This window comes from Clinocottus analis, unplaced genomic scaffold, assembly GCF_023055335.1.
Source record: "Clinocottus analis isolate CAN_PGR_092001 unplaced genomic scaffold, fCliAna1.0.p SCAF_6, whole genome shotgun sequence".
In the NCBI taxonomy this organism is placed as follows: Eukaryota; Metazoa; Chordata; class Actinopteri; order Perciformes; family Cottidae; genus Clinocottus; species Clinocottus analis.
The window spans coordinates 22,115,491-22,142,815 of NW_027176218.1; the positions used below are offsets into that span (position 1 = coordinate 22,115,491).

The 27,325-nt window shown below is 42.8% G+C and overlaps 2 protein-coding genes, 2 long non-coding RNA genes and 2 other non-coding genes across 14 annotated transcripts in view; 2 read left to right on the forward strand and 4 right to left on the reverse strand.

Moving 5' to 3' along the window:
- Positions 1 to 3,079: 3,079 nt before the first annotated feature.
- LOC137804608 (spexin prohormone 2-like) lies at positions 3,080 to 6,028 on the reverse strand. Its single transcript, XM_068603926.1, has 5 exons — positions 5,897 to 6,028; positions 4,820 to 4,894; positions 4,690 to 4,738; positions 3,974 to 4,048; positions 3,080 to 3,297 (listed from the first exon to the last, which is right to left on the reverse strand). The coding sequence occupies exons 1-5, from the start codon at positions 5,897 to 5,899 to the stop codon at positions 3,206 to 3,208; spliced, it is 294 nt and encodes a 97-aa protein (XP_068460027.1). The 5' UTR covers positions 5,900 to 6,028; the 3' UTR covers positions 3,080 to 3,205.
- Positions 6,029 to 6,131: 103 nt separating this feature from the next.
- tesmin (testis expressed metallothionein like protein) lies at positions 6,132 to 18,441 on the reverse strand. 8 transcript variants are annotated; one of them, XM_068603924.1, is made up of 14 exons: positions 18,370 to 18,441; positions 17,374 to 17,640; positions 17,123 to 17,173; positions 16,706 to 16,796; positions 16,520 to 16,624; positions 15,426 to 15,522; positions 14,650 to 14,678; positions 14,405 to 14,469; positions 13,351 to 13,422; positions 13,098 to 13,200; positions 9,965 to 10,102; positions 9,768 to 9,865; positions 9,197 to 9,383; positions 6,132 to 6,257 (listed from the first exon to the last, which is right to left on the reverse strand). In XM_068603924.1, exons 2-13 carry the CDS (start codon positions 17,610 to 17,612, stop codon positions 9,200 to 9,202), a joined length of 1,272 nt encoding a protein of 423 aa, XP_068460025.1. In that variant the 5' UTR covers positions 17,613 to 17,640; positions 18,370 to 18,441; the 3' UTR covers positions 6,132 to 6,257; positions 9,197 to 9,199. The 8 variants fall into 8 exon arrangements, with proteins under 8 accessions (XP_068460025.1, XP_068460019.1, XP_068460020.1 ...); XM_068603918.1 differs by having other exon boundaries at positions 16,706 to 16,811; XM_068603919.1 differs by lacking the exon at positions 18,370 to 18,441 and adding an exon at positions 18,212 to 18,363 and having other exon boundaries at positions 16,706 to 16,811.
- A 1,079-nt stretch (positions 18,442 to 19,520) lies between these two features.
- LOC137804497 (uncharacterized) lies at positions 19,521 to 23,126 on the reverse strand. Of its 2 annotated transcripts, none has more exons than XR_011080136.1 (4): positions 23,062 to 23,126; positions 21,494 to 21,551; positions 20,876 to 20,963; positions 19,521 to 19,894 (listed from the first exon to the last, which is right to left on the reverse strand). It is a non-coding gene; the product is annotated as an uncharacterized lncRNA (long non-coding RNA). The 2 variants fall into 2 exon arrangements; XR_011080137.1 differs by lacking the exon at positions 23,062 to 23,126 and adding an exon at positions 22,200 to 22,351.
- Positions 20,439 to 20,546, reverse strand: LOC137804697 (U6 spliceosomal RNA). Its single transcript, XR_011080168.1, has one exon. It is a non-coding gene; the product is annotated as a U6 spliceosomal RNA (small nuclear RNA).
- Positions 23,127 to 24,304: 1,178 nt separating the features above from the next.
- The window catches only part of LOC137804400 (uncharacterized), a 3,562-nt gene continuing 541 nt past the window's right edge, over positions 24,305 to 27,325 (forward strand). The window contains exons 1-4 of the long non-coding RNA XR_011080130.1: positions 24,305 to 24,415; positions 25,869 to 25,926; positions 26,314 to 26,383; positions 26,468 to 26,644. This is a non-coding gene — a long non-coding RNA (uncharacterized lncRNA). The remainder of the gene's footprint in view (positions 24,416 to 25,868; positions 25,927 to 26,313; positions 26,384 to 26,467; positions 26,645 to 27,325) is intronic.
- Positions 26,884 to 26,990, forward strand: LOC137804696 (U6 spliceosomal RNA). Its single transcript, XR_011080167.1, has one exon. It is a non-coding gene; the product is annotated as a U6 spliceosomal RNA (small nuclear RNA).

Consider the following 27,325-nt stretch of genomic DNA (forward strand, 5'->3'; position numbering starts at 1 on the left):
GGCTTTTCAGTTGTTTCCTCTTCCCCGTGAAGGTGTCGTTTGTCTGATTACGTGTGAACGCATCACACAGCTGGAGGACTTCTGAAGGAAAACAATCCCACTGATTGTGCACACACACACTTTTTTATTTTGTTCATTTACTGTAAAATAGAAATGTAAATGTCAGATTATGAAACGAGAGCTTTTCAGTACCTATGAGAGTTTTTAACGTAAGAAGATTTTATAATACGTGTAAAATATGGAGAGTATTTTTCTTATTCTTGTACTTTTAAATTGTGTGCGTGTGTGTGTGTGTGTGTGCGTGTGTGTGTGTCCACTAGAATAATATAAGATGAAGCATTGTAATGAGTGCATGCCTAAATGTTCCATATTACCGACGGATCCCTGGAACAAGTGAAGTGCTGTTGGAGTGCATGTCTGCAGTCGTTCCGAGGTTCATATCACGGCTTCTAACTTTAACAAAATTGTGTGCATCATGTATTGTTGTGTCCCTTCCAACGAGCAGCGGGTTTGTAACGATGGAGCTTCTGAAGGCAGTCGTCATAATAAATGATTACCAACTGGGCAACATGGACTAAATGTAGATTTGATTGTAATGCGCACCACGAATGTACAAAATAAACTGAAATGAGCAGAGGCCTTCTGTACCCGTCATGTCGCAGTTGATGTCGCAAATCCACGAAGTTTATTCAGCAGGAAAAGATGTGTGTATTTCTCTGGTGGAGGGTGACACCCAGAAGTACATTTTATACCCAGCATACCCCCAATATACCCAGTATACCCCAGCATTAGTAAAGCAGTTACGCAGAATCTGGTGAGAAGGATCAGATCCAGGACGTGGTTAGCTTAGCACAAAGAAAGGCCTAGCAAACTACGCTATGAGCTAGCTCACAAACTGGGGTAGGAAAAGGGGATTTGGTTTCTGGTCCAGGAACATGAGGCACACCGTTTAAAAGTGTGTTTGACCCCCTGGTGGTCAGGAGAGAGAATTTAGCTTTAACACATGAAGCAGAGACTTCTATACAACCAGAGGAATCGCCCCCTGGTGGTCAGGAGAGAGAATGCAGCTTCAATACATGAAGCATAGACTTCTATACAACCAGAGGAGTCGCCTCCTGGTGGTCAGGAGAGAGAATGCAGCTTTAACACATGAAGCATAGACTTCTATACAACCAGAGGAGTCGCCCCCTGGTGGTCAGGAGAGAGAATGCAGCTTTAACACATGAAGCATAGACTTCTATACAACCAGAGGAGTCGCCCCCTGGTGGTCAGGAGAGAGAATGCAGCTTTAACGCATGAAGCATAGACTTCTATACAACCAGAGGAGTCGCCCCCTGGTGGTCAGGAGAGAGAATGCAGCTTTAACGCATGAAGTATAGACTTCTATACAACCAGAGGAGTCGCCTCCTGGTGGTCAGGAGAGAGAATGCAGCTTTAACACATGAAGCATAGACTTCTATACAACCAGAGGAGTCGCCCCCTGGTGGTCAGGAGAGAGAATGCAGCTTTAACACATGAAGCATAGACTTCTATACAACCAGAGGAGTCGCCCCCTGGTGGTCAGGAGAGAGAATGCAGCTTCAACACATGAAGCATAGACTTCTATACAACCATAGGAGTCACCCCTTGGTGGTCAGGAGAGAGAATGCAGCTTTAACACTTGAAGCATAGACTTCTATACAACCAGAGGAGTCGCTCCCCTGGTGGTCAGGATAGAGAATGCAGCTTTAACACATGAAGCATAGACTTCTATACAACCAGAGGAGTCGCCCCCTGGTGGTCAGGATAGAGAATGCAGGTTTTAAGACAGTTTCAGCTTCACTCGGTTGAAGCGGAGGTTACCTGCTGCGCTGCAGTCCGTCTCTGCTCTATTTCAAGGTGAACGTAGGGTTAAGTTGTGACCTGGCTCTCTTCCAGCTTTCCTTCCTTCTAAAAGGAAAAAAGGAAGGAATGTCTAAACTAATTACAGCGGCAGCGCGATGGAACGAGCGGCGTTGGTCCGTCTCAGAAACGTGATCGGTCTGAGCCGAGGTGCTATCCGTTACGGGATTAGCCAAACCAAGCACGCTGCTGTTAGTTTAACTGAGGGCTCAGAGAGGAGGAGGTGGTGCAGAGGACAGAGAGCAACAGGGAGCTCAGTGTTCAGATGGAGCCTCTCTTGCTCCACGTTACTTTTTCAGCAGTTATGAAACACACTGACCTCTCTGTACGACCTCCATGAGTAAACCGGACAGAATCTGCTCAGACTCCAGCAACTACCCCGACCTGCAGGCGGACGCTCTGGCGGTCAGAAGAGAGCTCAGCACCCGGCGGTCAGAATACAGGTTGGGTGAATAAGGTGACCAGACGTCTGGATTTAGGCCGGACAGTCCGGATTTTCAATCTGGACGGCCTCCTGGTTGGAGCCGCACGACCACGCCAGCGTTTCTGAGATTGGACTGTGAGACGCGGAGAAAAGATGTTGTGGTCATCTTCACAATAGAACATCTTTGATGTGACATGTTGAGTATCGGCCAATCAGAGTTAAGATGTTTACAACAGCAGCTTCTCAAGATCTTCTCTGTAATGTTAAATCAGTTTGACAGAGGAAAAGGTTGAGATTAATAATTTAAGATTTTATTTTTACTGCAGCGGTGTCTTTTTACTTTTAACCAAATTGTCTAACAATGTAACACATTTCAGATTTAAAGATAAGTCACATCAATCAAAGATGATGTATTATGTAGTGTGATCGTGTTATTAGAGCCTGTTTATTAGCTCATTAATCATTAGTGGTGACACAGCCAGACGGCCTCAAACAAAGCAGAACATCATGAAACATTTCATGTTCACTTCCCCATCTAGTTTTCATTTCTTAAATTTGGCTTGAAGACATTAAGGAATATCTGACAGGAACTCTGCCCTTCAGAGTAAAAGCCTCTGTGTGACTATGATCACATGTCACCCTCTGGTGGTCACGAGGACAAACTGCAGCCAGACAGCACAAGACCATCTTCCATCCTTTTATTAAAAAATACAAACACGACATTTGTAATGTAAAGTCGTGATCTCAGAGGAAGCTGCAGCTGCTGCTGGTCCGGTCCGGTCGGGTCGCAGCAGCGCTCGTGTCTCTGCGTCCTGCTGGACGCCAGCCGGACCGCCAAGGGGGGGAAGCTGCAGCGGCGACGCGTCCTCAGCGAGGTGGTCGTCAGCCGACTGGCGGCGCTCACATCTCCTGGAGGAAGCGGACGAGGACTCTGTCTGCGCTCACCAAGGGGCCGGGCTTCCTGAAGTCCTGTGACTGCAGCTTTTGGATGCCTACACACACACACACACACAGCTGACATTATTATGCCATATGATGTACTCTGAACTTTGTGAGCTCCCAAAGGTTTTATTCCTTGCAGCATTTTTAACGACAGGGTCAAAGAGGTTCAGACGGTCGTTGCTCCTTTTACATGAAAGCAGATGATTCACTACGAAATGAAGTTTTCTGCTTTTGTTGAACAAAACCTACAGATCATGTCGATCTAGAAGCTTGAAGGTGGCTCACATACAACATGTCAGTCAAAGAGACAAAGCCAGCCAGAAAGAGACATAAAGACTACAAAGAGACTGGAACAACTACAATAGATCAGAACAAAGAGACTCACAATGAGTCCTTGTTGCGTCTCTTTGTAAACTTTTTGGGGGGTTTTATCTTTCATTTCCAATCTTTCTCCGATGTTACCGACAGTTTGATTAGTCTGCAAAAGTCAAAGAAAGACTTTGAAGACCTTGTGTTTCTAAAAGCATCTCAAAGAGAATTCCCTCCTTGTATAATCCTGAGAGAAACGTCGTGTCTTTAGCGGCTGCAGGACGCGTCCACCAGCTGCTTCATCCGACTTCATCTCACCTGCGAGACAGAGGCGGCGTGAGAAACCCGAATGGATCTGCGGCGTTGTGACGACGTGTGGCGCGAATGAAGATCGGAGAGAGCCGGAGGGTCACGTACCTCTGAGCACGGCGTACCAGCCCTGCAGACCCGGCACAGCGCCGCTGTCCTCCTGCGACACGAACCTCCTGCCGTCTGAAGGAAACAGAGAACACAGTACTGACATGTTGTCTCTGTCCGAGCAGCCGGGTACCACGAAGAGATGAGTCATCACAGCTGACCCATAACGACTGAGAGAAGTGAACCCACACGTGCTGCTCATTTATTACGGGTTTAACGCAGCGGTGTGGAGGTTTTATTGACAGAAATGTAATACAGAAAATACATATTTTTTCAATTTTTGAACCGAACGACACAGTTTTTTGACTGAAACTCCTTCCTAACAGGACACGACTTTGTTTTATTTTGTTGCAGGTTCTGATTCTTTAGGTCCTAATCTTTCCTAAAAAGTGTCTTATTGACGCTCCAGGAGGCTTTTTAGGGAATCTGGCTCATATCATGCTGGATGTTCATAGTTACCATCAAAATATCTTTTAAAAGTGATTTTTTTTGCAGATATACATTTTTTTCCCAAGGCTTTGCTGAACAAATACAAACAATAAACACAAGTATTGGAACTAATTTGGGGTTCCTACGACGACTCAAACACAGAAAAGGAGGTCTGGAGCCACAATGGTCCCACAGGTCAACAGGTTCAAACTGTGTGGAAACAAACTCAGTGGATCTGAAGCTGACGGTTCCCTTCAGCTTCAGAGCGAAGCGGCGGTTGAACTCACGTTTGCCCTTCAGGTACATCATGGACTGAGGCCCCCAGTGGACGTTCAGCTGAGGGGAGAGACGACAACACAAGCTGAGGAGGTGCGACGCAGGAGGCACAAAGGAACCGAGAGCAGCGGCGAGCTTTACCTTCTGAGCGTGGCAGGACTCAACCAGCAGGGACGCCACCAACACACATGTCCAGAAGACTGAGGCGCGTTTCTCCTGCAAGCAAAGGGTTAAACTCTGAGAGGCTTGTTGGTGTCAGGCCTCCATGCCGCCACCAGGGGGCCTCACAGCTGTTCACGTATTAAACATCAACATCCATCGGTAACACAATTGTTTAACTGCATTTAAAATGTATTCTGTGGTTTTCACATAATATATTATTTTATTCACTGGTTTAGGATATTACATATTCCTTCAGTTGGAATGCTGAAGACACATGAAAAACTAACGCAGTGAACAACATTTATAGTTATTTGTTTAGAAGAGACCTTCATGTGGTCAATCACATCAATGTAATGATCATAAATTAAAATCATTTAAAATGAGATCTCATGTTTTGGCGCCGTATGAAGCAGTGACGTAGTCAAGTCACACAACGGAGCACAGTTGGAATATTCACAGTATTTATGATATTATATTGCGTCCAAACCACACATGCAAGTTTCCTGTGAGAAAACTAAACAAGTTCAATACAAAACGATGCTGCACAACCTCAAAGTGAAGAACAACCATTGTGTTAGTGACGACACAACGCCATGACAACATGATAATGTGTGTGGTTATTAATGTGTGTGGTTATTACTTCCTATTGGATCGCTTCTGTTGTTTAACTGATTATTACATTTACTGCCTGCACAGCAGTGAATAATAATTTAAAAATGCCAAATGTTGTGACGTTTCTTTAGCAGCTTCACTCCAGATGAACACACGTTGACGTCACCGCGACGCGTATTGACTCCTCATTTACTTTATAGTACAAACGACCAGAAAGAAAAGTATTAAAAGAGTTTATCAGAGTAAAAGCATCAGCGTGACTATTAAATAGCGAGCAGTAAACAAATAAATGATCTCAACTGTAGACGTGATGGTTATTAGACTATGAATCAATAACTCAACCAATACATTTATTGTTTACAAAAGCATTTTTACACAAACTAAAGTTAAGGTTTAAGCAGAAACTTGAACAGAAGAGCATGAAGTCGTGAGCAGAGCACTCACCATGTCTGAGCCGTGGCAGCGTGTGCTGCAGACGAGGTTCTGCTGCTTTTATCCCGCCGGCGGCCGTAACGGGTTCGATGCCGCTCCCCGGGACGCCCGGCAGGACGCCTGTTTACTGCCGGTTACAACAAACTGCACAACAACACAGAATGACGTCAGGAGCGTGACCTGCAGCGAGGAACATCAATAGTGTGTGTGTGTGTGTGTGTGTGTGTGGTCCCGGTGAGGAACACACAGGAATATCACTCGTGGCTGCCGCTCGTGTTTCCATTAGAGGTTTCCCAGTATCAGGAAAGGAGCTCGTTAGTGAAAGCTCCGACAGCGTCATCGTCCTTCGTCGTCCGCTGCTCGTCTTCATCATCTATTTATAGACACGAAGGGAAACAAACATAGTAGAACAACTTCACATGACTGGAACTACCTGCTAAGAGGCAGAGGGCAGCGCCTGGAGCTGGAAGGAAGTGAAGCCTTTTCAAAACAATGCACACACACACACACACACACACACACACACACACACACACACACAGCATGAAAAACACAAGCATGACGTTTGTAAAGTCGTGATCTCAGAGGAAGCTGCAGCTGCTGCCGGTCCGGTCGGGTCGCAGCAGCGCTCGTGTCTCTGCGTCCTGCTGGACGCCAGCCGGACCGCCGGGGAGAAGCTGCGGCGGCGACGCGTCCTCAGCGAGGTGGTCGTCAGCCGACTGGCGGCGCTCACATCTCCTGGAGGAAGAGGACGAGGACTCGGCCCCGATTGTCCCTCCTCTTGGTTTCAGGAGTTGTGACTCATGAATACCTGGTTGTGTATTATCGTCCACGCCCGCCAGTCAGTCCTTTAATATATTCTACACATCACAGCTCAACATGTTGATGCTTCTCTCAGCACTGTGGAGAAGAACTAAAGAAGTACTGAAGAAGTACTGAAGAAGTACTAAAGAAGCACTGAAGAAGTACTAAAGAAGTACTGAAGAAGTACTAAAGAAGCACTGAAGAAATACTAAAGAAGTACTAAAGAAGTACTAAAGAAGTACTGAAGAAGTACTAAAGAAGTACTGAAGAAGTACTAAAGAAGTACTGAAGAAGTACTAAAGAAGTACTGAAGAAGTACTAAAGAAGTACTGAAGAAGTACTAAAGAAGTACTGAAGAAGTACTAAAGAAGCACTGAAGAAATACTAAAGAAGTACTAAAGAAGTACTAAAGAAGTACTGAAGAAGTACTAAAGAAGTACTAAAGAAGTATTCAAGAAGTACTAAAGAAGAACTAAAGAAGTACTAAAGAAGTACTAAAGAAGAACTAAAGAAGTACTAAAGAAGTATTCAAGAAGTACTAAAGAAGAACTAAAGAAGTACTAAAGAAGTACTAAAGAAGTATTCAAGAAGTACTAAAGAAGAACTAAAGAAGTACTAAAGAAGTACTAAAGAAGTACTAAAGAAGTACTAAAGAAGTATTCAAGAAGTACTAAAGAAGAACTAAAGAAGTACTAAAGAAGTACTAAAGAAGTACTAAAGAAGTACTAAAGAAGTATTAAAGAAGAACTAAAGAAGTACTAAAGAAGTACCAAAGAAGAACTAAAGAAGTACTAAAGAAGCACTGAAGAAGTACTAAAGAAGTACTAAAGAAGTACTAAAGAAGTATTCAAGAAATACTAAAGAAGTATTAAAGAAGTACTAAAGAAGTACTAAAGAAGTACTAAAGAAGGATTAAAGAAGTACTAAAGAAGCACTAAAGAAGTACTAAAGAAGTACTAAAGAAGAATTAAAGATGTACTAAAGAAGTACTAAAGAAGCACTAAAGTACTAAAGAAGTACTAAAGAAGTACTAAAGAAGAACTAAAGAAGCACTAAAGAAGTACTAAAGAAGTATTAAAGAAGCACTAAAGTAGTATTAAAGATGTACTAAAGAAGTACTAAAGAAGTACTAAAGACGCACTAAAGAAGCACTAAAGAAGCACTAAAGAAGTATTAAAGATGTACTAAAGAAGTACTAAAGAAGTACTAAAGAAGTACTAAAGAAGCACTAAAGTACTAAAGAAGTACTAAAGAAGTACTAAAGAAGAACTAAAGAAGCACTAAAGAAGTACTAAAGAAGTATTAAAGAAGCACTAAAGAAGCACTAAAGAAGTATTAAAGATGTACTAAAGAAGTACTAAAGAAGTACTAAAGACGCACTAAAGAAGCACTAAAGAAGCACTAAAGAAGTATTAAAGATGTACTAAAGAAGTACTAAAGAAGTACTAAAGAAGTACTGAAGAAGAATTAAAGATGTACTAAAGAAGCACTAAAGAAGTACTAAAGAAGTACTAAAGAAGTACTAAAGAAGTACTAAAGAAGTATTAAAGATGTACTAAAGAAGTACTAAAGTAGCACTAAAGAAGCACTAAAGAAGTACTAAAGAAGTACTAAAGAAGCACTAAAGAAGTATTAAAGATGTACTAAAGAAGTACTAAAGACGCACTAAAGAAGCACTAAAGTAGTACTAAAGATGTACTAAAGAAGTACTAAAGATGTACTAAAGAAGCACTAAAGAAGTATTAAAGATGTACTAAAGAAGCACTAAAGAAGCACTAAAGAAGTACTAAAGTAGTACTAAAGTAGTACTAAAGAAGTACTAAAGAAGTACTAAAGAAGTACTAAAGAAGTACTGAAGAAGTACTAAAGAAGTACTAAAGAAGTACTGAAGAAGTATTAAAGATGTACTAAAGAAGTACTAAAGAAGCACTAAAGTAGTACTAAAGATGTACTAAAGAAGTACTAAAGAAGTACTAAAGTAGTACTAAAGAAGTACTAAAGAAGTACTGAAGATGTACTAAAGAAGTACTAAAGAAGTACTGAAGAAGTACTGAAGAAGTGTCGTTGCCATCTCAAATTAAGATTCTCAACCAATTTATTTTGGAAGTTATTCACCTTCGTATACATATAAATATATAAATAATTTAAATAAGTGTAACAACAAATATGACTCCTGCCGAATAAATAAATAAAATAATTTAGGGAAAAGTTAAAGATCGGTCAGTTCATATTTTTCGTTATTTCTTAAGAACAGAAATGTGCGACCAAAAGAAGCGACTTATAACAACGTTTGGAGTAAAACCAGTTTGACTGCTTTTAAATCACAACCAGAACACACACGTATAAAAACTATAATATCAGAATTCACTCCTTATGAGGAACCAGAAAGTCTTTCTAATAATAGTATTATATGATAAACCCAATAAATAAAGCGATGGTCGTGGTTTTCAAACTAAAGCTGTGTTGTGCAGCGGTACTGTGAAGTATAAAACACGTTCTGCTCCTCACAGCTCAGTCCGTGTCCTGGTTGAACATGGCCTTCACCACCTGAGAGAGACACAGTCCAAACTCCTCCAGCACCATGCGCTCCGCCTGGGCGGCGCTGCGGGCCTCCATCTCCGCCTCCTCCGCTTTGGCCAGGAGACAGCCGCACGTGGCCTCCACCACCGCCGGGGTTATGACCGACACGGGCCATCTGGACCGACACACACACACACACACACACACACACACACGAGTGAGCACACCGCGGGTCACACCACGGCCCCGTGGCCAGTTAAAAATGAGAGCGGGCAAGCTCAAGTCGCGCCTCGTAGAAAGCTGGTGTCAGACCCGTCTTTTCATTGGCAAAAACAACCCTGTGCTTTTATTTTGAAGGGATTTTTTAATGCAGCAGAGTGCACTCTTTACTGTATGACTATTTGTGATCGTTCGAGGCTGTGAGCTACTGTATCGAGGATTTGGGCGGCGCTCTAGGAAGCAGTGCTCGAGTGTAAGTTTCCGGGGCTTTTATTCTGAAGGGGGAAAACGGAAAGTTCGAGTAAAAAAGAGAAAGATGTGTCAAAGTGAACCGACTCACTTGCTGATGACGGTCTTCTCTTTGAGGCCCATGTCGACTCCGTCATTGTAGTTTTTGCAGCCAACGCAGTTACAGCTGGAGGTACACATGATGTTGGCCTGCGCACAAACACAACAGCATAACTCACTTATTATTAATCCATTCATCCATTCATCCATGTTCAAACTCTTTTGACCTTACATGTGTGAAGACAATACCTCGTAGCACTCGCAGTAGTTCTTAAGGCAGCCGGAGCGTTTGCAGTTGCAGCCTTTGCTGTGCCAACCTTTGACCTCTCCCGGCTTCCCACCGGCAAACTTGGACTTGAAGGCATCCGGGTTGCGACCTAAACACAACTTCAGGAGACGACACCAGCATGAGCACTCGAGCCAGCCGTGTGCTCGCATGCAGCTCCTCAAATGTAAAACACAGAGGCAGAATCCTTTCAGCCTCATGACCACGAGAGAAGGGTGTGTTTTCTAAACCTACACGGTGCTATCTCATCCACAAAGTCGATTTAATTCATTTAAATTGCTAACGTGCCGTAACCCTTGTGAGAAGAGAAACATAAGTTGTAATATTTCAGTAACTAAAACCTTCATAAAGCCTCCTTTCAGTCTAATAGCTCCGTCTAGGTCCTGTTCTGACCGTCATGAGTGTCTCACATTGTGAAGCAAGACCAGAGTTTCTTTTGCTCAGGTCTTTTTACAGTTTGAAAAAACACGTTTTTGGACAGAATGTGCTTCCTAACATGTCAATGCTTGTGTTTATTGTGCTCATTATTGAATACATAAATGATCTGGAATGTAAATATCAATGCTCATATGACGAAAGGTTTTCTGGGTAACTTCTGAGCTCCAGAGTTTCTGTTCCGCGTGACGAGGGTAGTCCACATGAACAGCTGTGTGGGCGTAAAGGAGAAGAGTGCTGCATACAGTTTGTACTAAAATACATATCTGACCTGTACTTTCACAGGGCAAGTAGGGTGGAGCTTATGAGGGAGTCTTCGTAGTGAGGACAATGAGATTATGAATATCAGAGGGTAAAATGTACTTCCCCGCAGGGCGCGCAGGAAGTTAATTTTACCCTGGAGCTTTGTTGATGTTCCCGTAGCAGGAGAGGACACGCCGTCCTCACAAGTGGCGAAAACACAAGCGTGTGTTTGAGGCACAGCGGAGAGCGAGAGGGAGCACGTCTCCAGTCGCTCATGAATCAGATCCGCTGATGGAGTGACACGCCCGGTCCGGGCCGAAGCGCCAATTAGACTCCATCGACGCCGTCGGCTCCAGCCGCCACGTCTCTGTGTTCACTGTGGCCACAACACCGATACTCGTCCCCATCAGTCAATTACGGAGCGTTTCCTTTTGTCCTGACTTCTGTTTACTTCCACACAGCTCATGGCAGCTTTCTGATGAAGCATGTTGTGATTTCTTACTGGCATTGTTCACTGGAATAGCGGGAGTAGACACGAGGACGCACGTCCATGTTCAGCAGTCTTTTGGATAGAGGTGCTCTGTAGCCTGCAGTGGATAGATCTGCTCCCTGAGTGTCTGCTCTTAATAATGGACACGCTCAAAGGAAAGACCGACGCTTTACTGAGGCAGGGACAGAAGCTCACATGTTGATCCTCTGGCCCCACCGAGCTCCTTGATTGGCTGGCCAACGTACACTTTTTGTGGCACAAATGTGAACTTATGTAAAAAAAAAAATTAAAAAAGGAAATAAAACGCAACTTAACACGAGGCTTACCTGTGACACTAATGATTTAAAAGACCTTGAGAATACCACTACCATGAGAAACGTTGGTCCACCTTTAAAAGGTCTCAAATGCATCGCGATTCTCTCTCGACCGATTATGATTCCACACAGAAAACTCAATATTATGACATTTAAAACTCAAATCTCAACCTTATGATTGATAACAATTAACTTAATTACGTTTGTCATGTTACATACATAGAGGAAATATGACGATGTAACATGCAGAGATGTAATATGACGATGTAACATGCAGAGATGTAACATGCAGAGATGTAATATGACGCTGTAACATGCAGAGATGTAACATGCAGAGATGTAATATGACGCTGTAACATGCAGAGATGTAATATGCAGAGATGTAATATGACGATGTAACATGCAGAGATGTAATATGACGCTGTAACATGCAGAGATGTAATATGACGCTGTAACATGCAGAGATGTAATATGCAGAGATGTAACATGACGATGTAACATGCAGAGATGTAATATGACGATGTAACATGCAGAGATGTAACATGCAGAGATGTAATATGCAGAGATGTAACATGACGATGTAACATGCAGAGATGTAACATGACGATGTAACATGCAGAGATGTAATATGACGATGTAACATGCAGAGATGTAACATGCAGAGATGTAATATGCAGAGATGTAACATGACGATGTAACATGCAGAGATGTAACATGACGATGTAACATGCAGAGATGTAATATGACGATGTAACATGCAGAGATGTAATATGCAGAGATGTAACATGACGATGTAACATGCAGAGATGTAATATGACGCTGCTGCTGTGACTGTGACTTCATGTCACGACCACACTGTACATTTGTAGCTGCACATAGTGCACTTTATGCACTGTTTGTGCACTACTGTCATCACATTCTTGCGCCTTATTCTGTGCAATAACTTTAATATATTTGTGCCTTATTTTTATTTATTTTTTTATCTTTTATTGTAGGAAAGCAAAATAAGCTTCTCATCGTAGCAGTAACTTTGTTATATGTGCACATGACATTAAAAATATCTTGAATCTTAGTTATCTGCATTTAAGCCTCACTCAGGACTTTGTTTGAAGAGAAGTCTTTATTATTTATTTGTGAATAAGGAGCAGCTCGTTTTGCCAAATGACTCAGAACATGCTGAATTACTGCCACTCGTACATTAAGGGTGCTGATACAGGCACCATTCTATTTATTCTATTGTTGGTTCTCTTTGCTTTGTTGGAAATGTAATCTCTTCCATGAGTTACTTATATTGAATCAAAGATAATAATATAAGTAAAAACTTGATGAATCAATAATGCGGTGACGAGAGATTCTCCTGTTTGTGGCTACAATGTCAAGCTTTGCATAGGAAGAAGGGTTTTAAAGGAGTCTGAGATGGCCCTGATATCTAATGTTATGACTGGTCATCTTAGATTTATGTTTTACATTCATCTTTGCTTTCATTAGCAGGCGTCATTTATTCTATTTAGATATTTTCTGACATTTCAAAAGCTTTCATTGAAGCGCTTCAGTTAAAAAATCCATTTGTTAAACTTCTAGCGCATGAAGTGGAACAAAAGAAGCGTTGCAAACCTTAATGGCCTTGAGATGGTTCACTTCATGCTCTGCATTGTTGTGGCAGTTTGAGCAGTCACAGTTGCTGCACATCACTCCGTTGGCAAAACACTCGCAGTAGCTGGACGAGGACAACAAAAAATACACGTTAAACTACATCAGAGTGTGTGTGTGTGTGTGTGTGTGTGTGTGTGTGTGTGTGTGTGTGTGTGCATCTCAGAAGACAATGCATCCCACTATAAAGAAAACCGTAACACGGTCGCCTGCTCACAGTTTGAGGCACTGGGATCTGGTGCAGTGGCAAGGTTTCCTGGACTTTGAATCGCACAAACTTCGAGCGGGTCTGGAGGGACAAAGGGAGAGCAAGTCAAACAATTAAAGTCAACCACATGATTACGTCCCAGTGAAAGCTGCAGGCAAAACAAAGGAAGGATTGAGGGGTGAAGACAAATCCCCTCAGAGCAGCGGGGTAAAGTTATATATGAAAATACTGCAGCGATGGTCCACTGTTGGGCTTAACCTCTGCAAGCAGCGGAGCACAAAGCATGGCGGCTGCATACTTAGCCCGCCTACTTATCCCGCCAAGCTTCCACACAACTGTGTTCATAGAAAAAATCTGAACTAAGTTTCCTACACTGCGTAAAATTTGACTCATTTAGCAACTCGCTGGTTAGCTAGCTCCATATTTCACCATGCTAACGTTACAATGGCCACAGAAAACCAGCACAACAACAAACGGGCTTGTAGCTATCGTCCACTGGATCTTTCTGCCTCACTCCTCGCTGCGAAGAGGCCGGCCTCGCCAGTAGGAAAAGTAGGCGGGAGCTCCAAGAGACTAGCATGCTCGCTACCTGGAGATGGACAAGCTAACTATCTCGCTAGCCCGCCATCCCGTCTGGTGCTCCGGTCTACTTTCCTCTTGGCTAAGTAGTCTGCCAGCGGTGTAACAATCAGCTACGATCCCGTTAACTTACTGACATTTACAAACCTGACAGCAAGAGACGTCTTCAATGAGTATGAAAGGAAACAAGCTAACCAAACTCGCTAACCCTCGCCTACAAAAACATGTCATCATGTTTACTAACAGAAAAGCTTCTGACATGTGGACACTACATACTATTGAACATGTTCTCTCTTTAAACAACCAATACTGAAAAGACACCTCAAACATCAGGAGAAGTGATGGAATAATAGATGAGAGGAGATGGAAGCGAATTATAATGTATTAATACTAGATTTACAGTAATCCGTCGTCTCCTATACTTGTGTTTATGCGATTTCTTTCAAAGTTGACTTTATATTAGCGACATGCTCACAGTTCTTACCGTGCCGGCGGGGCTTGAGGCTGCGTGTCTCTGGACTCATACAGAGGACAAGATGTCTGGTGGATCTGTGGACGCCATGCACGAACGAATGATTGAATACATGAACAGCAATCTATCAGTTAATTAATCTGTCGCTCTGTGCCAGTCTATATAGAGGTGAGGGTCAAAGAATTGAAGACTACAAAATGTCCCGCAGAGACATTTGACTTCTGGGTATAAAAATAGAACAAACGTTGTGTTCCTACCTGGCTGGGAGTCCCTAACACACTCTTATCTGGTAAAGACAAAGGAAAAGAGGAGGTTTGTGGGTCGGGTTTGGGTAGTTGATTAACATATTTTTAGCGGGTTGGTCAGAGCAGATTAGTTCACATAGAGAAAACGTTATTAATCCCCAGAAGGGAAACCCACTTGTCACCAAAAGACTCAATCCACAACAGACAACAAACACATGACAAAGAATAAATAACACCAGAAAAAGCCATAAGAGACCTGGCTGGCATCAGTGCTTTATCTAAAAACCACATCTGAAGGCGTTCCATTGATAAATCTCCTGCTGCTGGACCAAAGCCTGTGTGAGGGGTTCAGTAGAAGATCTAAAACGATCGGTTTATTGATCCTGTTCGATCAGATGGGTGCGGGTACAAAAACAAACACACACCACTCCTTGATAAACTGGGATAGTGAGCAAACAAGAACTAGTATAGTTCAATATATTGGGCCTAATAAAAAGCTGAATGGTTTTGTTTGCACTATTTTCAGAAGACAAATGAAAATGGTTTGTCTGCTTTCACTTTGTTGCTGTTTAATGTAAATAGGTGACGAACAATTGAATATGCTGCAAATAGATTTTTATGTTTATTCAAAATTGATTTTGGCCACCGGGTTGAGTGCGCCGTGGCCGATTTAGTTCATCTCAGTCATGCACTGCATGAAGGTTGCTTTGTTACCTGCTCTTTAACGCTTCTCCCTGGCGTGCAACTAGACGGACATCAATACGTCACCTCCCTAAACGCGTCCTCACCGTTCCCCTGAGCGGACGTCAGCGAGAGGAACACAGGTGCTTGCTCGCAGGGGTTAACCAGGACCGCCTCTCCATCCCCACCCGCCTTACACACCACCTACATGTGGAGGGGAGGGAAGGAGGAGGGGGGACAAGAAGGGAGAATGTCTCATAATTCACAAGTTAACCTGAAAATGGACTGGCACCTATTTTTGATAATAGATTGAGTGTTGAGATTAACTCCAGTAGAAATACCAAACAACCTCTGGTCATAGTTTGTGCGTGTGTGTGTGTGTGTGTGTGTGTGTGTGTGTGTGTGTGTGTGTGTGTGTGTGTTTGTGCGTGTGTGCAAAACAGGGTCGTTTTGGATTACAGATTAAACAATAAATTTAAGAAAATAATCTGAAAATGAAAAAACATTATCTTTTGGTAACCGTACAGCTTGCTGTGCTTTATACCTTACATATACTGTATTTATTTATTTTTATTTAATTTCAAGTCTACTTCCAGTGATCAGCGCCTCATCACAAGCCTTGATGCAAGTTACTTTTTCTAGTACTTTCTAGGTTACTGCTGAATATCTATACATCTTTTCACAATAAAAGCACAAGATGGATCCTATTACACACTCTGAGTATTTTGCTGAGAGTCAACGTATCGTGTTTGTTTAAAACGGGAAAGACGCAAATTCTAGTATACCGCCCGCACAGTTATTTAATTATTTTTTTTATAAATAAAGAACAAAATATTCTAAGTTCCATGTTATCTATTATGCTCAGATTTTACTGGTGATTTAGGTTTTTGACGTGGTATTTATCCAGAATCGAGATATTTAGACCAATCGTATGGACGTTATTAACCTTTTGGTGTTGTGACAACACTAGTTTGTATTACACTGTGGACATGCATACAACCCCAGGCTGGGTCTACTTCCCTTTAAGTCTATTCAGTCTAATTAGGAAACGCATTTCTCTCAAGATCACATTCTAGAAGATACATTATATTTCCCTGTGGGAAAAAAAAACTTTGGAAACTGAATAAAACTAAACTTCATAAGGTCTGCTCTTCATGTTAAATGGATAGAAATCTAAATCTGTGCTGATGGTAGAACTCACAGGCTGCGTGATGTGTGAGGTAAATTCAGTCAGCCCCTCATGAAACTGCTGGTGGTCCACTGGCTGCGGGACACAGATGCTGGCAAAAGGGTCATGCAAGTCTCCCTAAAACAAACGCATTACAATAAGCCATTTACGGATTCTGTTTTAATCCAAAAAGACTATTAAAGGATCCTGAATACTTACAGACATTATGCTGCAGAGAATGGGTTCATTGGGGAGCCAAGGATCAGAAGCAGAGCTGTTTTGGCTGCCGTCTGGTGGACCGGGCACAGGGCTGGTGAGACCAAGACTGCCTCAAGTCACTCTACATCCTCAAGCACTTCCATGTCGTAACATCTGACATTAATGCTGCCCTTTCAACACAGGTATAATTCTAGTTTCTAGAAGTTATCCAAATAAAAAAGGGACTATGAAAGAATCCCAGTATAAAGTGGTGCGTTTTTTATGATTATTTTAACCCCGTCATTTCGGTGCCTCTGTGTCATGCTTCATACCGCCACCAGAGGGTACAAAAGTAAAGATAGACGATGTGCCGACTGGGACCTGCCATTTGATGAGATCTTCAGGTAAGAAGGGGCTGTGAAGTAAATGTGGACTTACCCTGTCAGGAAGTGATACTGACTTGATTGAGACTGACAGGGACTGTGGAACCTGCAATCAAGTCCTTCATCTTAGTCCACGCCAAAATAAAATAATATCCACTATTTATATTTGTGTTCACAAAGCATGGGAAACAATCCAGTACTCCTTGAGGTTTTTGTTTGTCACATATGGTGAAGTCAGGAGAGGAGTACAGCATGGCCCGAGCATCACGTTGGTTATGAATTTAACAACAGTTGAGTGACGTTTACCATCTTAAGAAGAGGGGGTCCGACAATCCTGGCTGACTGGTATTCTGGTGGAGATCAGGACGTATCCCGGCCACGCTGACGTCTGAAGGAGATCCCGCCCACACGGGTCGAGTCCCCGCAGCGACAGCGAGGACGTCACCGTCCTTCTCCGAGCCGCAGTCTGGAGGAGACTGGCCGTCAGTGTACATATGACCGCGGTTGTGTTGTGCTCTGTCCGGCTCTGCCATGGAGCGATTCATCTCGTGGGCATGGAGGGCGCCTGTTTAACTGAACAAACGTGAAATATGAAAACCTTAGTCTTGTATTGCTAATAATTAAATTATATCAAACAAAATTAAAAACATGGCATGCAACGTTGCTCTACTCCTTTTCCTTATTGGTAAAAGCTAGAAGTTTTACTGTAATTCCAGATTCCTCCACATCCCTAATTGTCGGACAACTCTCACCTGTTTAAGCTAGATAACTAGCCCTGCATGTAATTAGACCTACAATACTTTGGGAGTTATTTATTTTCCAAATATTGTGATAATGGTCTTCATGTTGAGCGGCCGCTACATTAGCTAGCTAGCTTAGCTCTAGTTTAGTTCGCATTTTGTTATCGAGCTAGCGTTAGCTTAATTTGGGTTAATTGTTATCTAACAAAATTATTGAGGTTAGCCACATTTCACATACTATGGTCTTGTATAAGGACGAATATTTGCATCATTTCCAACGTGTTACCCTGAACTGGGCGACGGCAGCCCTTCCCGTAATCAATGGCGACGTTAGCGCTAACGCTAGCTAGCTAGCTGATACGACCTAGCTAACGTGCAAGAGAACGTTACTAAGGTAACGTTACCTGTGCACTGACTGACGGTATATATTTTCCAGTTAGGCCTCGCTCGTTTCTGTGCGCATGTAAAATAACAGGACGTAGCAGTGTGAAAGTCAGGAGTCTAAAAACGAACACTTTAACTAACTAATTTGACTAACGCTCCGCTTGACCTGCTAGCTTACTTCAATGCGCGTTTATGGATGAATAAAATAATGTGTCACAGTTGATCTGAAGAGCGAACTGGTGCATTCACGTCCTATCAAACGGTCCGACATTACAGAACTCCGGAAGACCATTTCCGAGAGTAAAATAAAAGTAAAAAAAAGTGAAGATAACGTATTATCAAATCATAATAAAATATCCAAATGATGAGCTAGAAATTAATTGTGTGTGTGTGTTTCGAAAGGGGCACAAACTACAATGTGTATTAATTAATATAACAATAAAATACCACTGTGTATCTCCCAGCAAAGGAATTCACGCGTCTGCTCGTCGTTGTACGTTGTTCTGCATGGAGGCTCATTTAAGTATAAAATGAGATTTTTTTTAAAAAGTTATGAGATTAAAAATAATCATAATTCTCATAATTCTAATTCCTAATTTCATAAATAATTATCTGCATTGTATTTTTGAACAGCTGTTCTACAAACCACCAGAAACATGTTTGGCATTAAATAATGTAATGGTTTATTGTTGGTTTAAATCACATGAGCTGATTCAATTGAATAAGTTATCTGTTGTCATCATACAGGACTTCATTAGAATCTATAATCTGGTACAATAGACACATCTGATTGGACGGCTGTCCCTCTGAAATTGTATTATTCCAGCTCTCCTGTTGGATACCAGAAGGTTTGTTTGTCTGATGGGGAGCAGGTCAGCGGTTCCATCCCCAAGCCGGGTCACAGATGGAGATGGGCTTTAGGGGTGTAAGGCAGGTAAAATACAGAACAGTGTCGAGTCTCAGTAGATGCAGGAGTGATTAATCTAGAACAGTGAAAGCTAATATGTTTTGTATAACATTCAACATGTATTATGTGTGTCACAAAAACAACCAGGCTGGAAGCAGGAAATGCAGAAACCTTGAGGTGGAACTTTGGTTGACACGAGCTGATGAATCCATTAAACCTTTACAGGGTGTCGTCATGCAGCAGCGCGAGTCATCACCTGGAGTTTTATTGACAGTATTTAGGTTAAATTAAATCTTTACATAACAGAGGTTTAAATTAATTAATAATAATAATAAAAACAAAGAACAGTTTGTTGAAACTTTTATTTTGAAAGGAAGCTGTAAAAATTGTATTATAATATATACACACACACACACGTAAATATAATACAGCATATAATATTCTTATGAGATATAAAATACAGTACAAGGTGAAATGTAGGAATATACTACTAATAAAAGTAGAGCAATATAAGAACATGTGTATATACTTAAATAATAAAATAAGTGAGTCTTCACGACATGAGGACCACAATAACGAGCAGGTATAACAACACGATTGTAGTCAGCATTACAGCATCATTCACCTCAAGTCTAGTTAGTTCTCAATTTACATTTCTCTGCAAATCCTGTGTGAACGAGTAAAAAGACACGCAGATGCCGTGCTTTTACTTTGAAGGATGTCCCCGGAAGTCCGGTGTCTGTTCTGACCCAGACAGAGCTGCTCTTGACGAAGTTCCCACGACGTGTGAGTTGCTCTGCAACAAGAAAACAGATGTTTACACAAGAAGAGGAGACGAGCAGGTTTAGAAAGCAGCGACTTTCTTTAGAGGAAAAACACCGGACGTTTCTCTCCTCAACACCGAGGTTGTCTCGTCCATATTCCACCCAGGAGACACGGTGAAAAGACATTTTCACAACACGGGCTGCGACAAATATTAAAAACTCATTGTTCCCGGAAGATTTTAAACAGGTGATTTTGCTTCAAGTCACAAAACACGAAGGGAAAACATCCGGTCGAGTCCTTCTTACTGCGCTTCTTTCTGTTTCTACAGTCACAGAGTGAAAATAAATGTTTTGAATCCACACTTTAAGACAGTGAGGTAATAAACGCCCAGACATGAGCCGGTTTTGTCGTCATTGTTTTTTTTATTTTATTTAAAGAGACGACGAGTTTGAAACAGAGTGAAAGACACCTCTGCGTCCCGCTCTGTGCTGCAGTACCGCATGCGGCCACGGGGGCGCTGTTTCGCACCAAACAAATACATGAAATTGAAAATCATAAAAATGTGGATTTTAATGAAAAATTGGGAACGCTTCACGAATTTGCGTGTCATCCTTGCGCCAGGGGCCATGCTAATCTTCTCTGTATCGTTCCAATTTTAGTATATGTATTAGATTAACTAATACAACAGCTCCATGCTCCTGGGGGGTATTTATAGGGCCTTGTGGGAAAAACGTCCTGTTCCCGGTACGAGAGAAAGCTGCAAGGGAGGGCAACAACTAGCCTTAGCTAGCTCTATCTAGACATATAATGATAGTTTACAGAGGTCTGGGTTCTGTGCTGCGAGCCCTGCATGTAGTATTGTCATCCACCAGAACCCGATCTGACCCAATGAAGGTCCCGTCGGCCTTGCTGAGGAACACACCAGGCTGCTGGGAGAATTATGCACAGAGCCCTGGCTTCAGAAGGCAGGGATTCGTGCGCTGAGGAGCACAAGAACAAACAATGGACTCACAGCTCCTCCCCTGCATTCGTGCCAGAGGCACTCTGACCCCCCACAGAAACCCCCGGCCGGGCTGCAGGAGCTGCTTCCTCCACGCCGACTGACATACAGAGAGAGAGACAGAGAGGGAGCTGTGACACACACACTCACAAGAGATGCACATGCTGCAATAAGTGGTCTGTTCTTTCACCCGGATGTTCACGGCAGAGACAGTTGAGCTCAGCTTGAGCGTAGGACTCCTGTTCAGCTGCTGCTTTCTGCTGTGAACTCCAGTTTGAGCAGAGGGACAGAGACGCATTGAGGGATTCATGAGAGGAAACAGGAGCTGCGTTTGTGAAGAAATCAAACCCCGAGCATGTGTAACTCATGTGTACTTTATCCGCAGCTAACGTCTTCCAAACCCTAACAAGCTCTATAGCCCACATTATCAGGAGTAAAGAGACAAGAGAGTTAGTTGACCTCATTCAAATTCATTTACAGTCAAACAACCAGTGTGGATGTGAATCAAACGTTTTCAGAGACTTTCAGTGTGTAAAACAACAAAGACTCCTTTTCTATCCAAGTGAATAAACTGGTTTCTGCCTACCTCCTGTTTTATTCAAAAACAATAATGTAGTTTCACAAACTCACCACCAGGTGTCAGCCTTTGACCAGTCTATGGAGAAAGGGGCGCTGTTGTCACTGTCGTCTGGCCGCAGAACATGTGGGAGAACATACAGAATATGAGTCACAACAACTGGATTTAAATTAAATAATTGCATTTATCCTTGAGGCAAATTGTTGTATTGTTTGACAATAATACAGCCACAAAACACGTCCACATTATCGTATGCTTGGAAATCAACAAACCATATTTCATTAATAAAATCTCTAACTTTACTTTTGCTTTTCTACAAAAAAAAGTCATGTCCCCCAGAAAACAAGAATTAGGATTTATTCATGTCGGCAGTTCAGACAAAGAAATTCAGCACACAACTAAACTCACCAATGAGCTCTTATTCTAATTATATTCTACTTTCTATAAATGTTTTACTCTCTTAAACACGCAGCGGAAGAACAGCGCGCGACACTGAGCGTCTTTACAATACAAGTGGTTGTTATACTGGAATAAAGTGTCTCTTTGGTGATTATTCGTAAACACCGGAGCCTCGTTTTCTCCAGCAAGGCGTAAAACAGAGAAGTCCACTTCGACCATGACTTTACTGAAGCGTGTTGATGGCTGGAAGATGCCCACCGACTCTTCTAGAGAGCGACCGGACAATCACATCCGCTCATTAAGACACCGACAAACATGTAGCGATACTACAATTAAGGATACTTCATGTAATAACTACACCTGGCTTCCTGGCAATGGAGCTTCACGCTCCCGAAGGCGAGCAGCATGCGCCGCTTCAAGGACAGTAAACATCTCACGCCAGCTAATGGGCGACGACGACGTGGCGCGTTGTATTCTGGGTAGTGGGCGCATGTTTCAGAAGGCTTGTTTACATGCTTTATTTATGCATTTAAACCACGAACAAGACTGTGACAGCAAACACGAAACAACACTGACAAAAAATAAAGAAATAATTAAACTGTTGCTTGTATATTTTCACGATAATGACAATACAACTATAAGAAGTTATGACGTGATTTCTGAACTGAGCTGAAGGGCTAGCTAGCTAGCTAGCTGGCTAGCTAGCTAGCTAGAGGTGGCTGGCTCGCTAGCTAGAGACGGCTAGCTCGCCAGCTAGAGGCGGCTAGCTCGCCAGCTAGAGGCGGCTAGCTCGCCAGCTAGAGGCGGCTAGCTCGCCAGCTAGAGGCGGCTAGCTCGCCAGCTAGAGGCGGCTGGCTAGCTAGCCGTCTCGCGTCCCGTCAGCACGTGACGTGGCCGTGACTAGCCCGCATGCTAACAACATTCAGGACAAACGCTAAGCAAACCGGTGCTGTCACGGCTTTTAGCGGCCTTTAGAAAACTGCTCTCTGTAGGTTGTCACGTTACTGTGACGGCGTTTATTACGACTCAATACACAAGTCTAGAAACTGAGGGCTAAGGTTGGCAGCTGCCCTCAAGATGCTCTCAGCGCCCGTGACTCACACAAGACAGCTCGGAATTTATTTTGAATTGGCAGATGATTTTTGTTTTACATCATTACATTAAAATACAGCATATATCGTGAATTTCCCAGTCAAAGCCTGCCTCTACTGTAGCTTCCTACCTTGGCCATGACGCCGCACAGGACCTCCTCGACTCTCAACTCTTCATCGGACATCTTCGGCTGCGTGTTCGTTCCTGCAGACCAGCACAAACAGCTCAGTCCTCATTCTTTTATTTTACTTTAGTTACAGAAGCTTTAATGAAAGAGTTAAACTGGTCGAGCTCTTCAGCCTGACTCATGTTTATGATTATCATCTTTTTAAATAAACTATTTTGTTACATTACAATATAGCACTATTAAGTTGTGTGGTGTTTCATAAACTGTTGTCTGCATATTTTGATGATCAGATTTTAATCTGCATATAAACCATAACAACATAAATGGATATGAGACACACATATGAAACACATCGTTAGTGGAATAACGTATTGAATTCAGTTATTAAGTAAAGTAAAAATTAAGTCAAATTAAATTAAGCATAGTACGACATAAAATATCGTCATTGGAAGAGAGGTCATGTTAGCAGATGTGTATTTACAGCGGTCCTGGCGTGTGTGCCCAATGTTAATTAACACGAATATAATATTGGAGAAATAAGACATCTGGCGCATCACTTTAGTTTCAGTGGATCTCTGTTATCCAACTTTATTGTCACATGTCAACTTCAGCTTGAGCACATCTTGGCTGTTCTATTTGTCCATCAAACAGTGTCTGGATTAACACCATAAAGCCTGCATATGGCAATACACATATAACATATAACTGAGAACACACGTCCTTGTGTATCTTAACACGTCACGTTTGTTATATTTCAGATATTTCTTTGACATGAGATGATTACATTTCACATCTGGAAAGACATGTAAACATTTCAGAAAGATAATACTCCTACGTCGTATCTCTAACATGGCATGGTGGTTACATTTTTTCACAAGGCCTATGAATAAAAAAAGACTGTAAATGTCATATTCACAAAAACATAAAGAGCACATACACGCAACTGCATTGTTACACCGTTCCTTTACACACCCTTCTCCTAAAAAGATCAACCGGGCAAATGACTATGAATAAATGTCTATAAACAAACTTCATTGCAAACAGTACTGAATGTGCATTGTGTTTTTTATTTGTTTGTTTTTTAAATATACCTTTGTTTTCTTACTAACTACCAACTGGGGGAAATACAACCAAAATCAGCTCATGCATCTCCAAGTGCTTTAACTCCGTGTGCCCCTAAAGAGACGGAGGACTTGTCCAGTGGTCACGAGTCAATATTCAAGGTGGGATCGGCAGCAGGTGGAGGGAGGACAGCTCTGGCGATGGAAGAGCCAAGGAAACGCCTGCAAGTGAAACGCAGCAGGTGTCCGATGACGAGTTGAGAGTAGAGGAGGTCCTGTGCGGCGTCATGGCCAAGGTAGGAAGCTACAGTAGAGGCAGGCTTTGACTGGGAAACACACGATATATGCCGTATTTTAATTTTATGATGTAAAAAAAATCATCTGCCAATTCAAAATAAATTCCGAGCTGTCTTGTGTGAGTCACGGGCGCTGAGAGCATCTTGAGGGCAGCTGCCAACCTTAGCCCTCAGTTTCTAGACTTGTGTATTGAGTCGTAATAAACGCCGTCACAGTAACGTGACAACCTACAGAGAGCAGTTTTCTAAAGGCCGCTAAAAGCCGTGACAGCACCGGTTTGCTTAGCGTTTGTCCTGAATGTTGTTAGCATGCGGGCTAGTCACGGCCAAGTCACGTGCTGACGGGACGCGAGACGGCTAGCTAGCCAGCCACCTCTAGCTGGCTAGCCAGCCGCCTCTAGCTGGCTAGCTAGCCGTCTCTAGCTAGCGAGCCAGCCACCTCTAGCTAGCTAGCCAGCCGTCTCTAGCTGGCTAGCTAGCCGTCTCTAGCTGGCAAGCCAGCCACCTCTAGCTAGCTAGCTAGCTAGCCCTTCAGCTCAGTTCAGAAATCACGTCATAACTTCTTATAGTTGTATTGTCATTATCGTAAAAATATACAAGCAACAGTTTAATTATTTCTTTATTTTTTGTCAGTGTTGTTTCGTGTTTGCTGTCACAGTCTTGCTCGTGGTTTAAATGCATAAATAAAGCAGGTAAACAAGCCTTCTGAAACATGCGCCCACTACCCAGAATACAACGCGCCACGCCGTCGTCGCCCATTAGCTGGCGTGAGATGTTTACTGTCCTTGAAGCGGCGCATGCTGCTCGCCTTCGGGAGCGTGAAGCTCCATTGCCAGGAAGCCAGGTGTAGTTATTACATGAAGTATCCTTAATTGTAGTATCGCTACATGTTTGTCGGTGTCTTAATGAGCGGATGTGATTGTCCGGTCGCTCTCTAGAAGAGTCGGTGGGCATCTTTCAGCCATCAACGCGCTTCAGTAAAGTCATGGTCGATGTGGACTTCTCTGTTTCACGCCTTGCTGGAGAAAACGAGGCTCCGGTGTTTACGAATAATCACCAAAGAGACACTTTATTCCAGTATAACAACCACTTGTATTGTAAAGACGCTCAGTGTCGCGCGCTGTTCTTCCGCTGCGTGTTTAAGAGAGTAAACATTTATAGAAAGTAGAATATAATTAGAATAAGAGCTCATTGGTGGGTTTGATTGTGTGTACCGAATTTCTTTGTCTGAACTGCCGACATGAATAAATTATGAGTCATGTTTTGTGGGGGACATGACTTTTTTGTAAAAAAGCAAAAGTAAAGTTAGAGATTTTATTAATTAAATATGGTTTGTTGATTTCCACGCATACGATAATGAGGGCGTGTTTTGTGGCTGGATTATTGTTAAACATCTAAATCCAGTTGTGACTGTATGATATTCTGTATGTTTTCCCACATGTTCTGTGGCCAGACGACAGTGACAACAGCGCCCCTTTCTCCATAGACTGGTCATAGGCTGACACCTGGTGGTGAGTTTGTGAAACTACATTATTGTTTTTGAATAAAACAGGAAGTAGGCAGAAACCAGTTTATTCACTTGGATAGAAAAGGGAGTCTTGGTTGTTTTACACACACTCAAAGTCTCTGAAAACGTTTGATTCACATCCACACTGGTAGTTTGAATGTAAATGAATTTGAATGAGGTCAACTAGCTCTCTCTTGTCTCTTTACTCCTGATAATGTGGGCTATAGAGCTTGTTAGGGTTTGGAAGACGTTAGCTGCGGATAAAATACACATGAGTTACACACGCTCGGGGTTGGATTTCTTCACAAATGCAGCTCCTGTTTCCTGGCTTGTTTCCTCTCATGAATCCCCCAATGCGTCTCTGTGCCTCTGCTCAGGCTAGAGTTCACAGCAGAAAGCAGCAGCTGAACAGGAGTCCTACGCTCAAGCTGAGCTCAACTGTCTCTGCCGTGAACATCCGGGTGAAAGAACAGACCACTTATTGCAGCATGTGCATCTCTTGTGAGTGTGTGTGTGTCACAGCTCCCTCTCTGTCTCTCTCTCAGTATGTCAGTCGGCGTGGGGGAAGCAGCTCCTGCAGCCCGGCCGGGGATTTCTGTGGGGGGTCAGAGTGCCTCTGGCACGAATGCAGGGGGAGGAGCTGTGAGTCCATTGTTTGTTCTTGTGCACGAATCCCTGCCTTCTGACGTCAGGGCTCTGTGCATAATTCTCCCAGCAGCCTGGTGAGTTCCTCAGCAAGGCAGACAGGACCTTCATTGGGTCGGATCGGGTTCTGGTGGGTCACAATACTACATGCAGGGCTCGCAGCACAGCACCCAGACCTCTGTAACCTATCATTATATGTCTAAATAGAGCTAGCTAAGGCTAGTTGTTGCCCTCCCATGCAGCTTTCTCTCGTACCAGGTACAGGACGTTTTCCCCATAAGGCCCTATAAATACCCCCCAGGAGCATGGAGCTGTTGTATTAGTTAATCTAATACATATACTAAAATTGGAACGATACAGAGAAGATTAGCATGGCCCCTGCGCAAGGATGACACGCAAATTCGTGAAGCGTTCCCAATTTTTCATTAAAATCCACATTTTTATGATTTTAAATTTCATGTATTTGTTTGGTGCGAAACAGCGCCCCCGCGGCCGCATGCGGTACTGCAGCACAGAGCGGGACGCAGAGGTGTCTTTCACTCTGTTTCAAACTCGTCGTCTATTTAAATAAAATTAAAAAAAACAACGACAAAACCGGCTCATGTCTGGGCGTTTATTACCTCACTGTCTTAAAGTGTGGATTCAAAACATTTATTTTCACTCCGTGACTGTAGAAACAGAAAGAAGCGCAGTAAGAAGGACTCGACCGGATGTTTTCCCTTCGTGTTTTGTGACTTGAAGCAAAATCACCTGTTTAA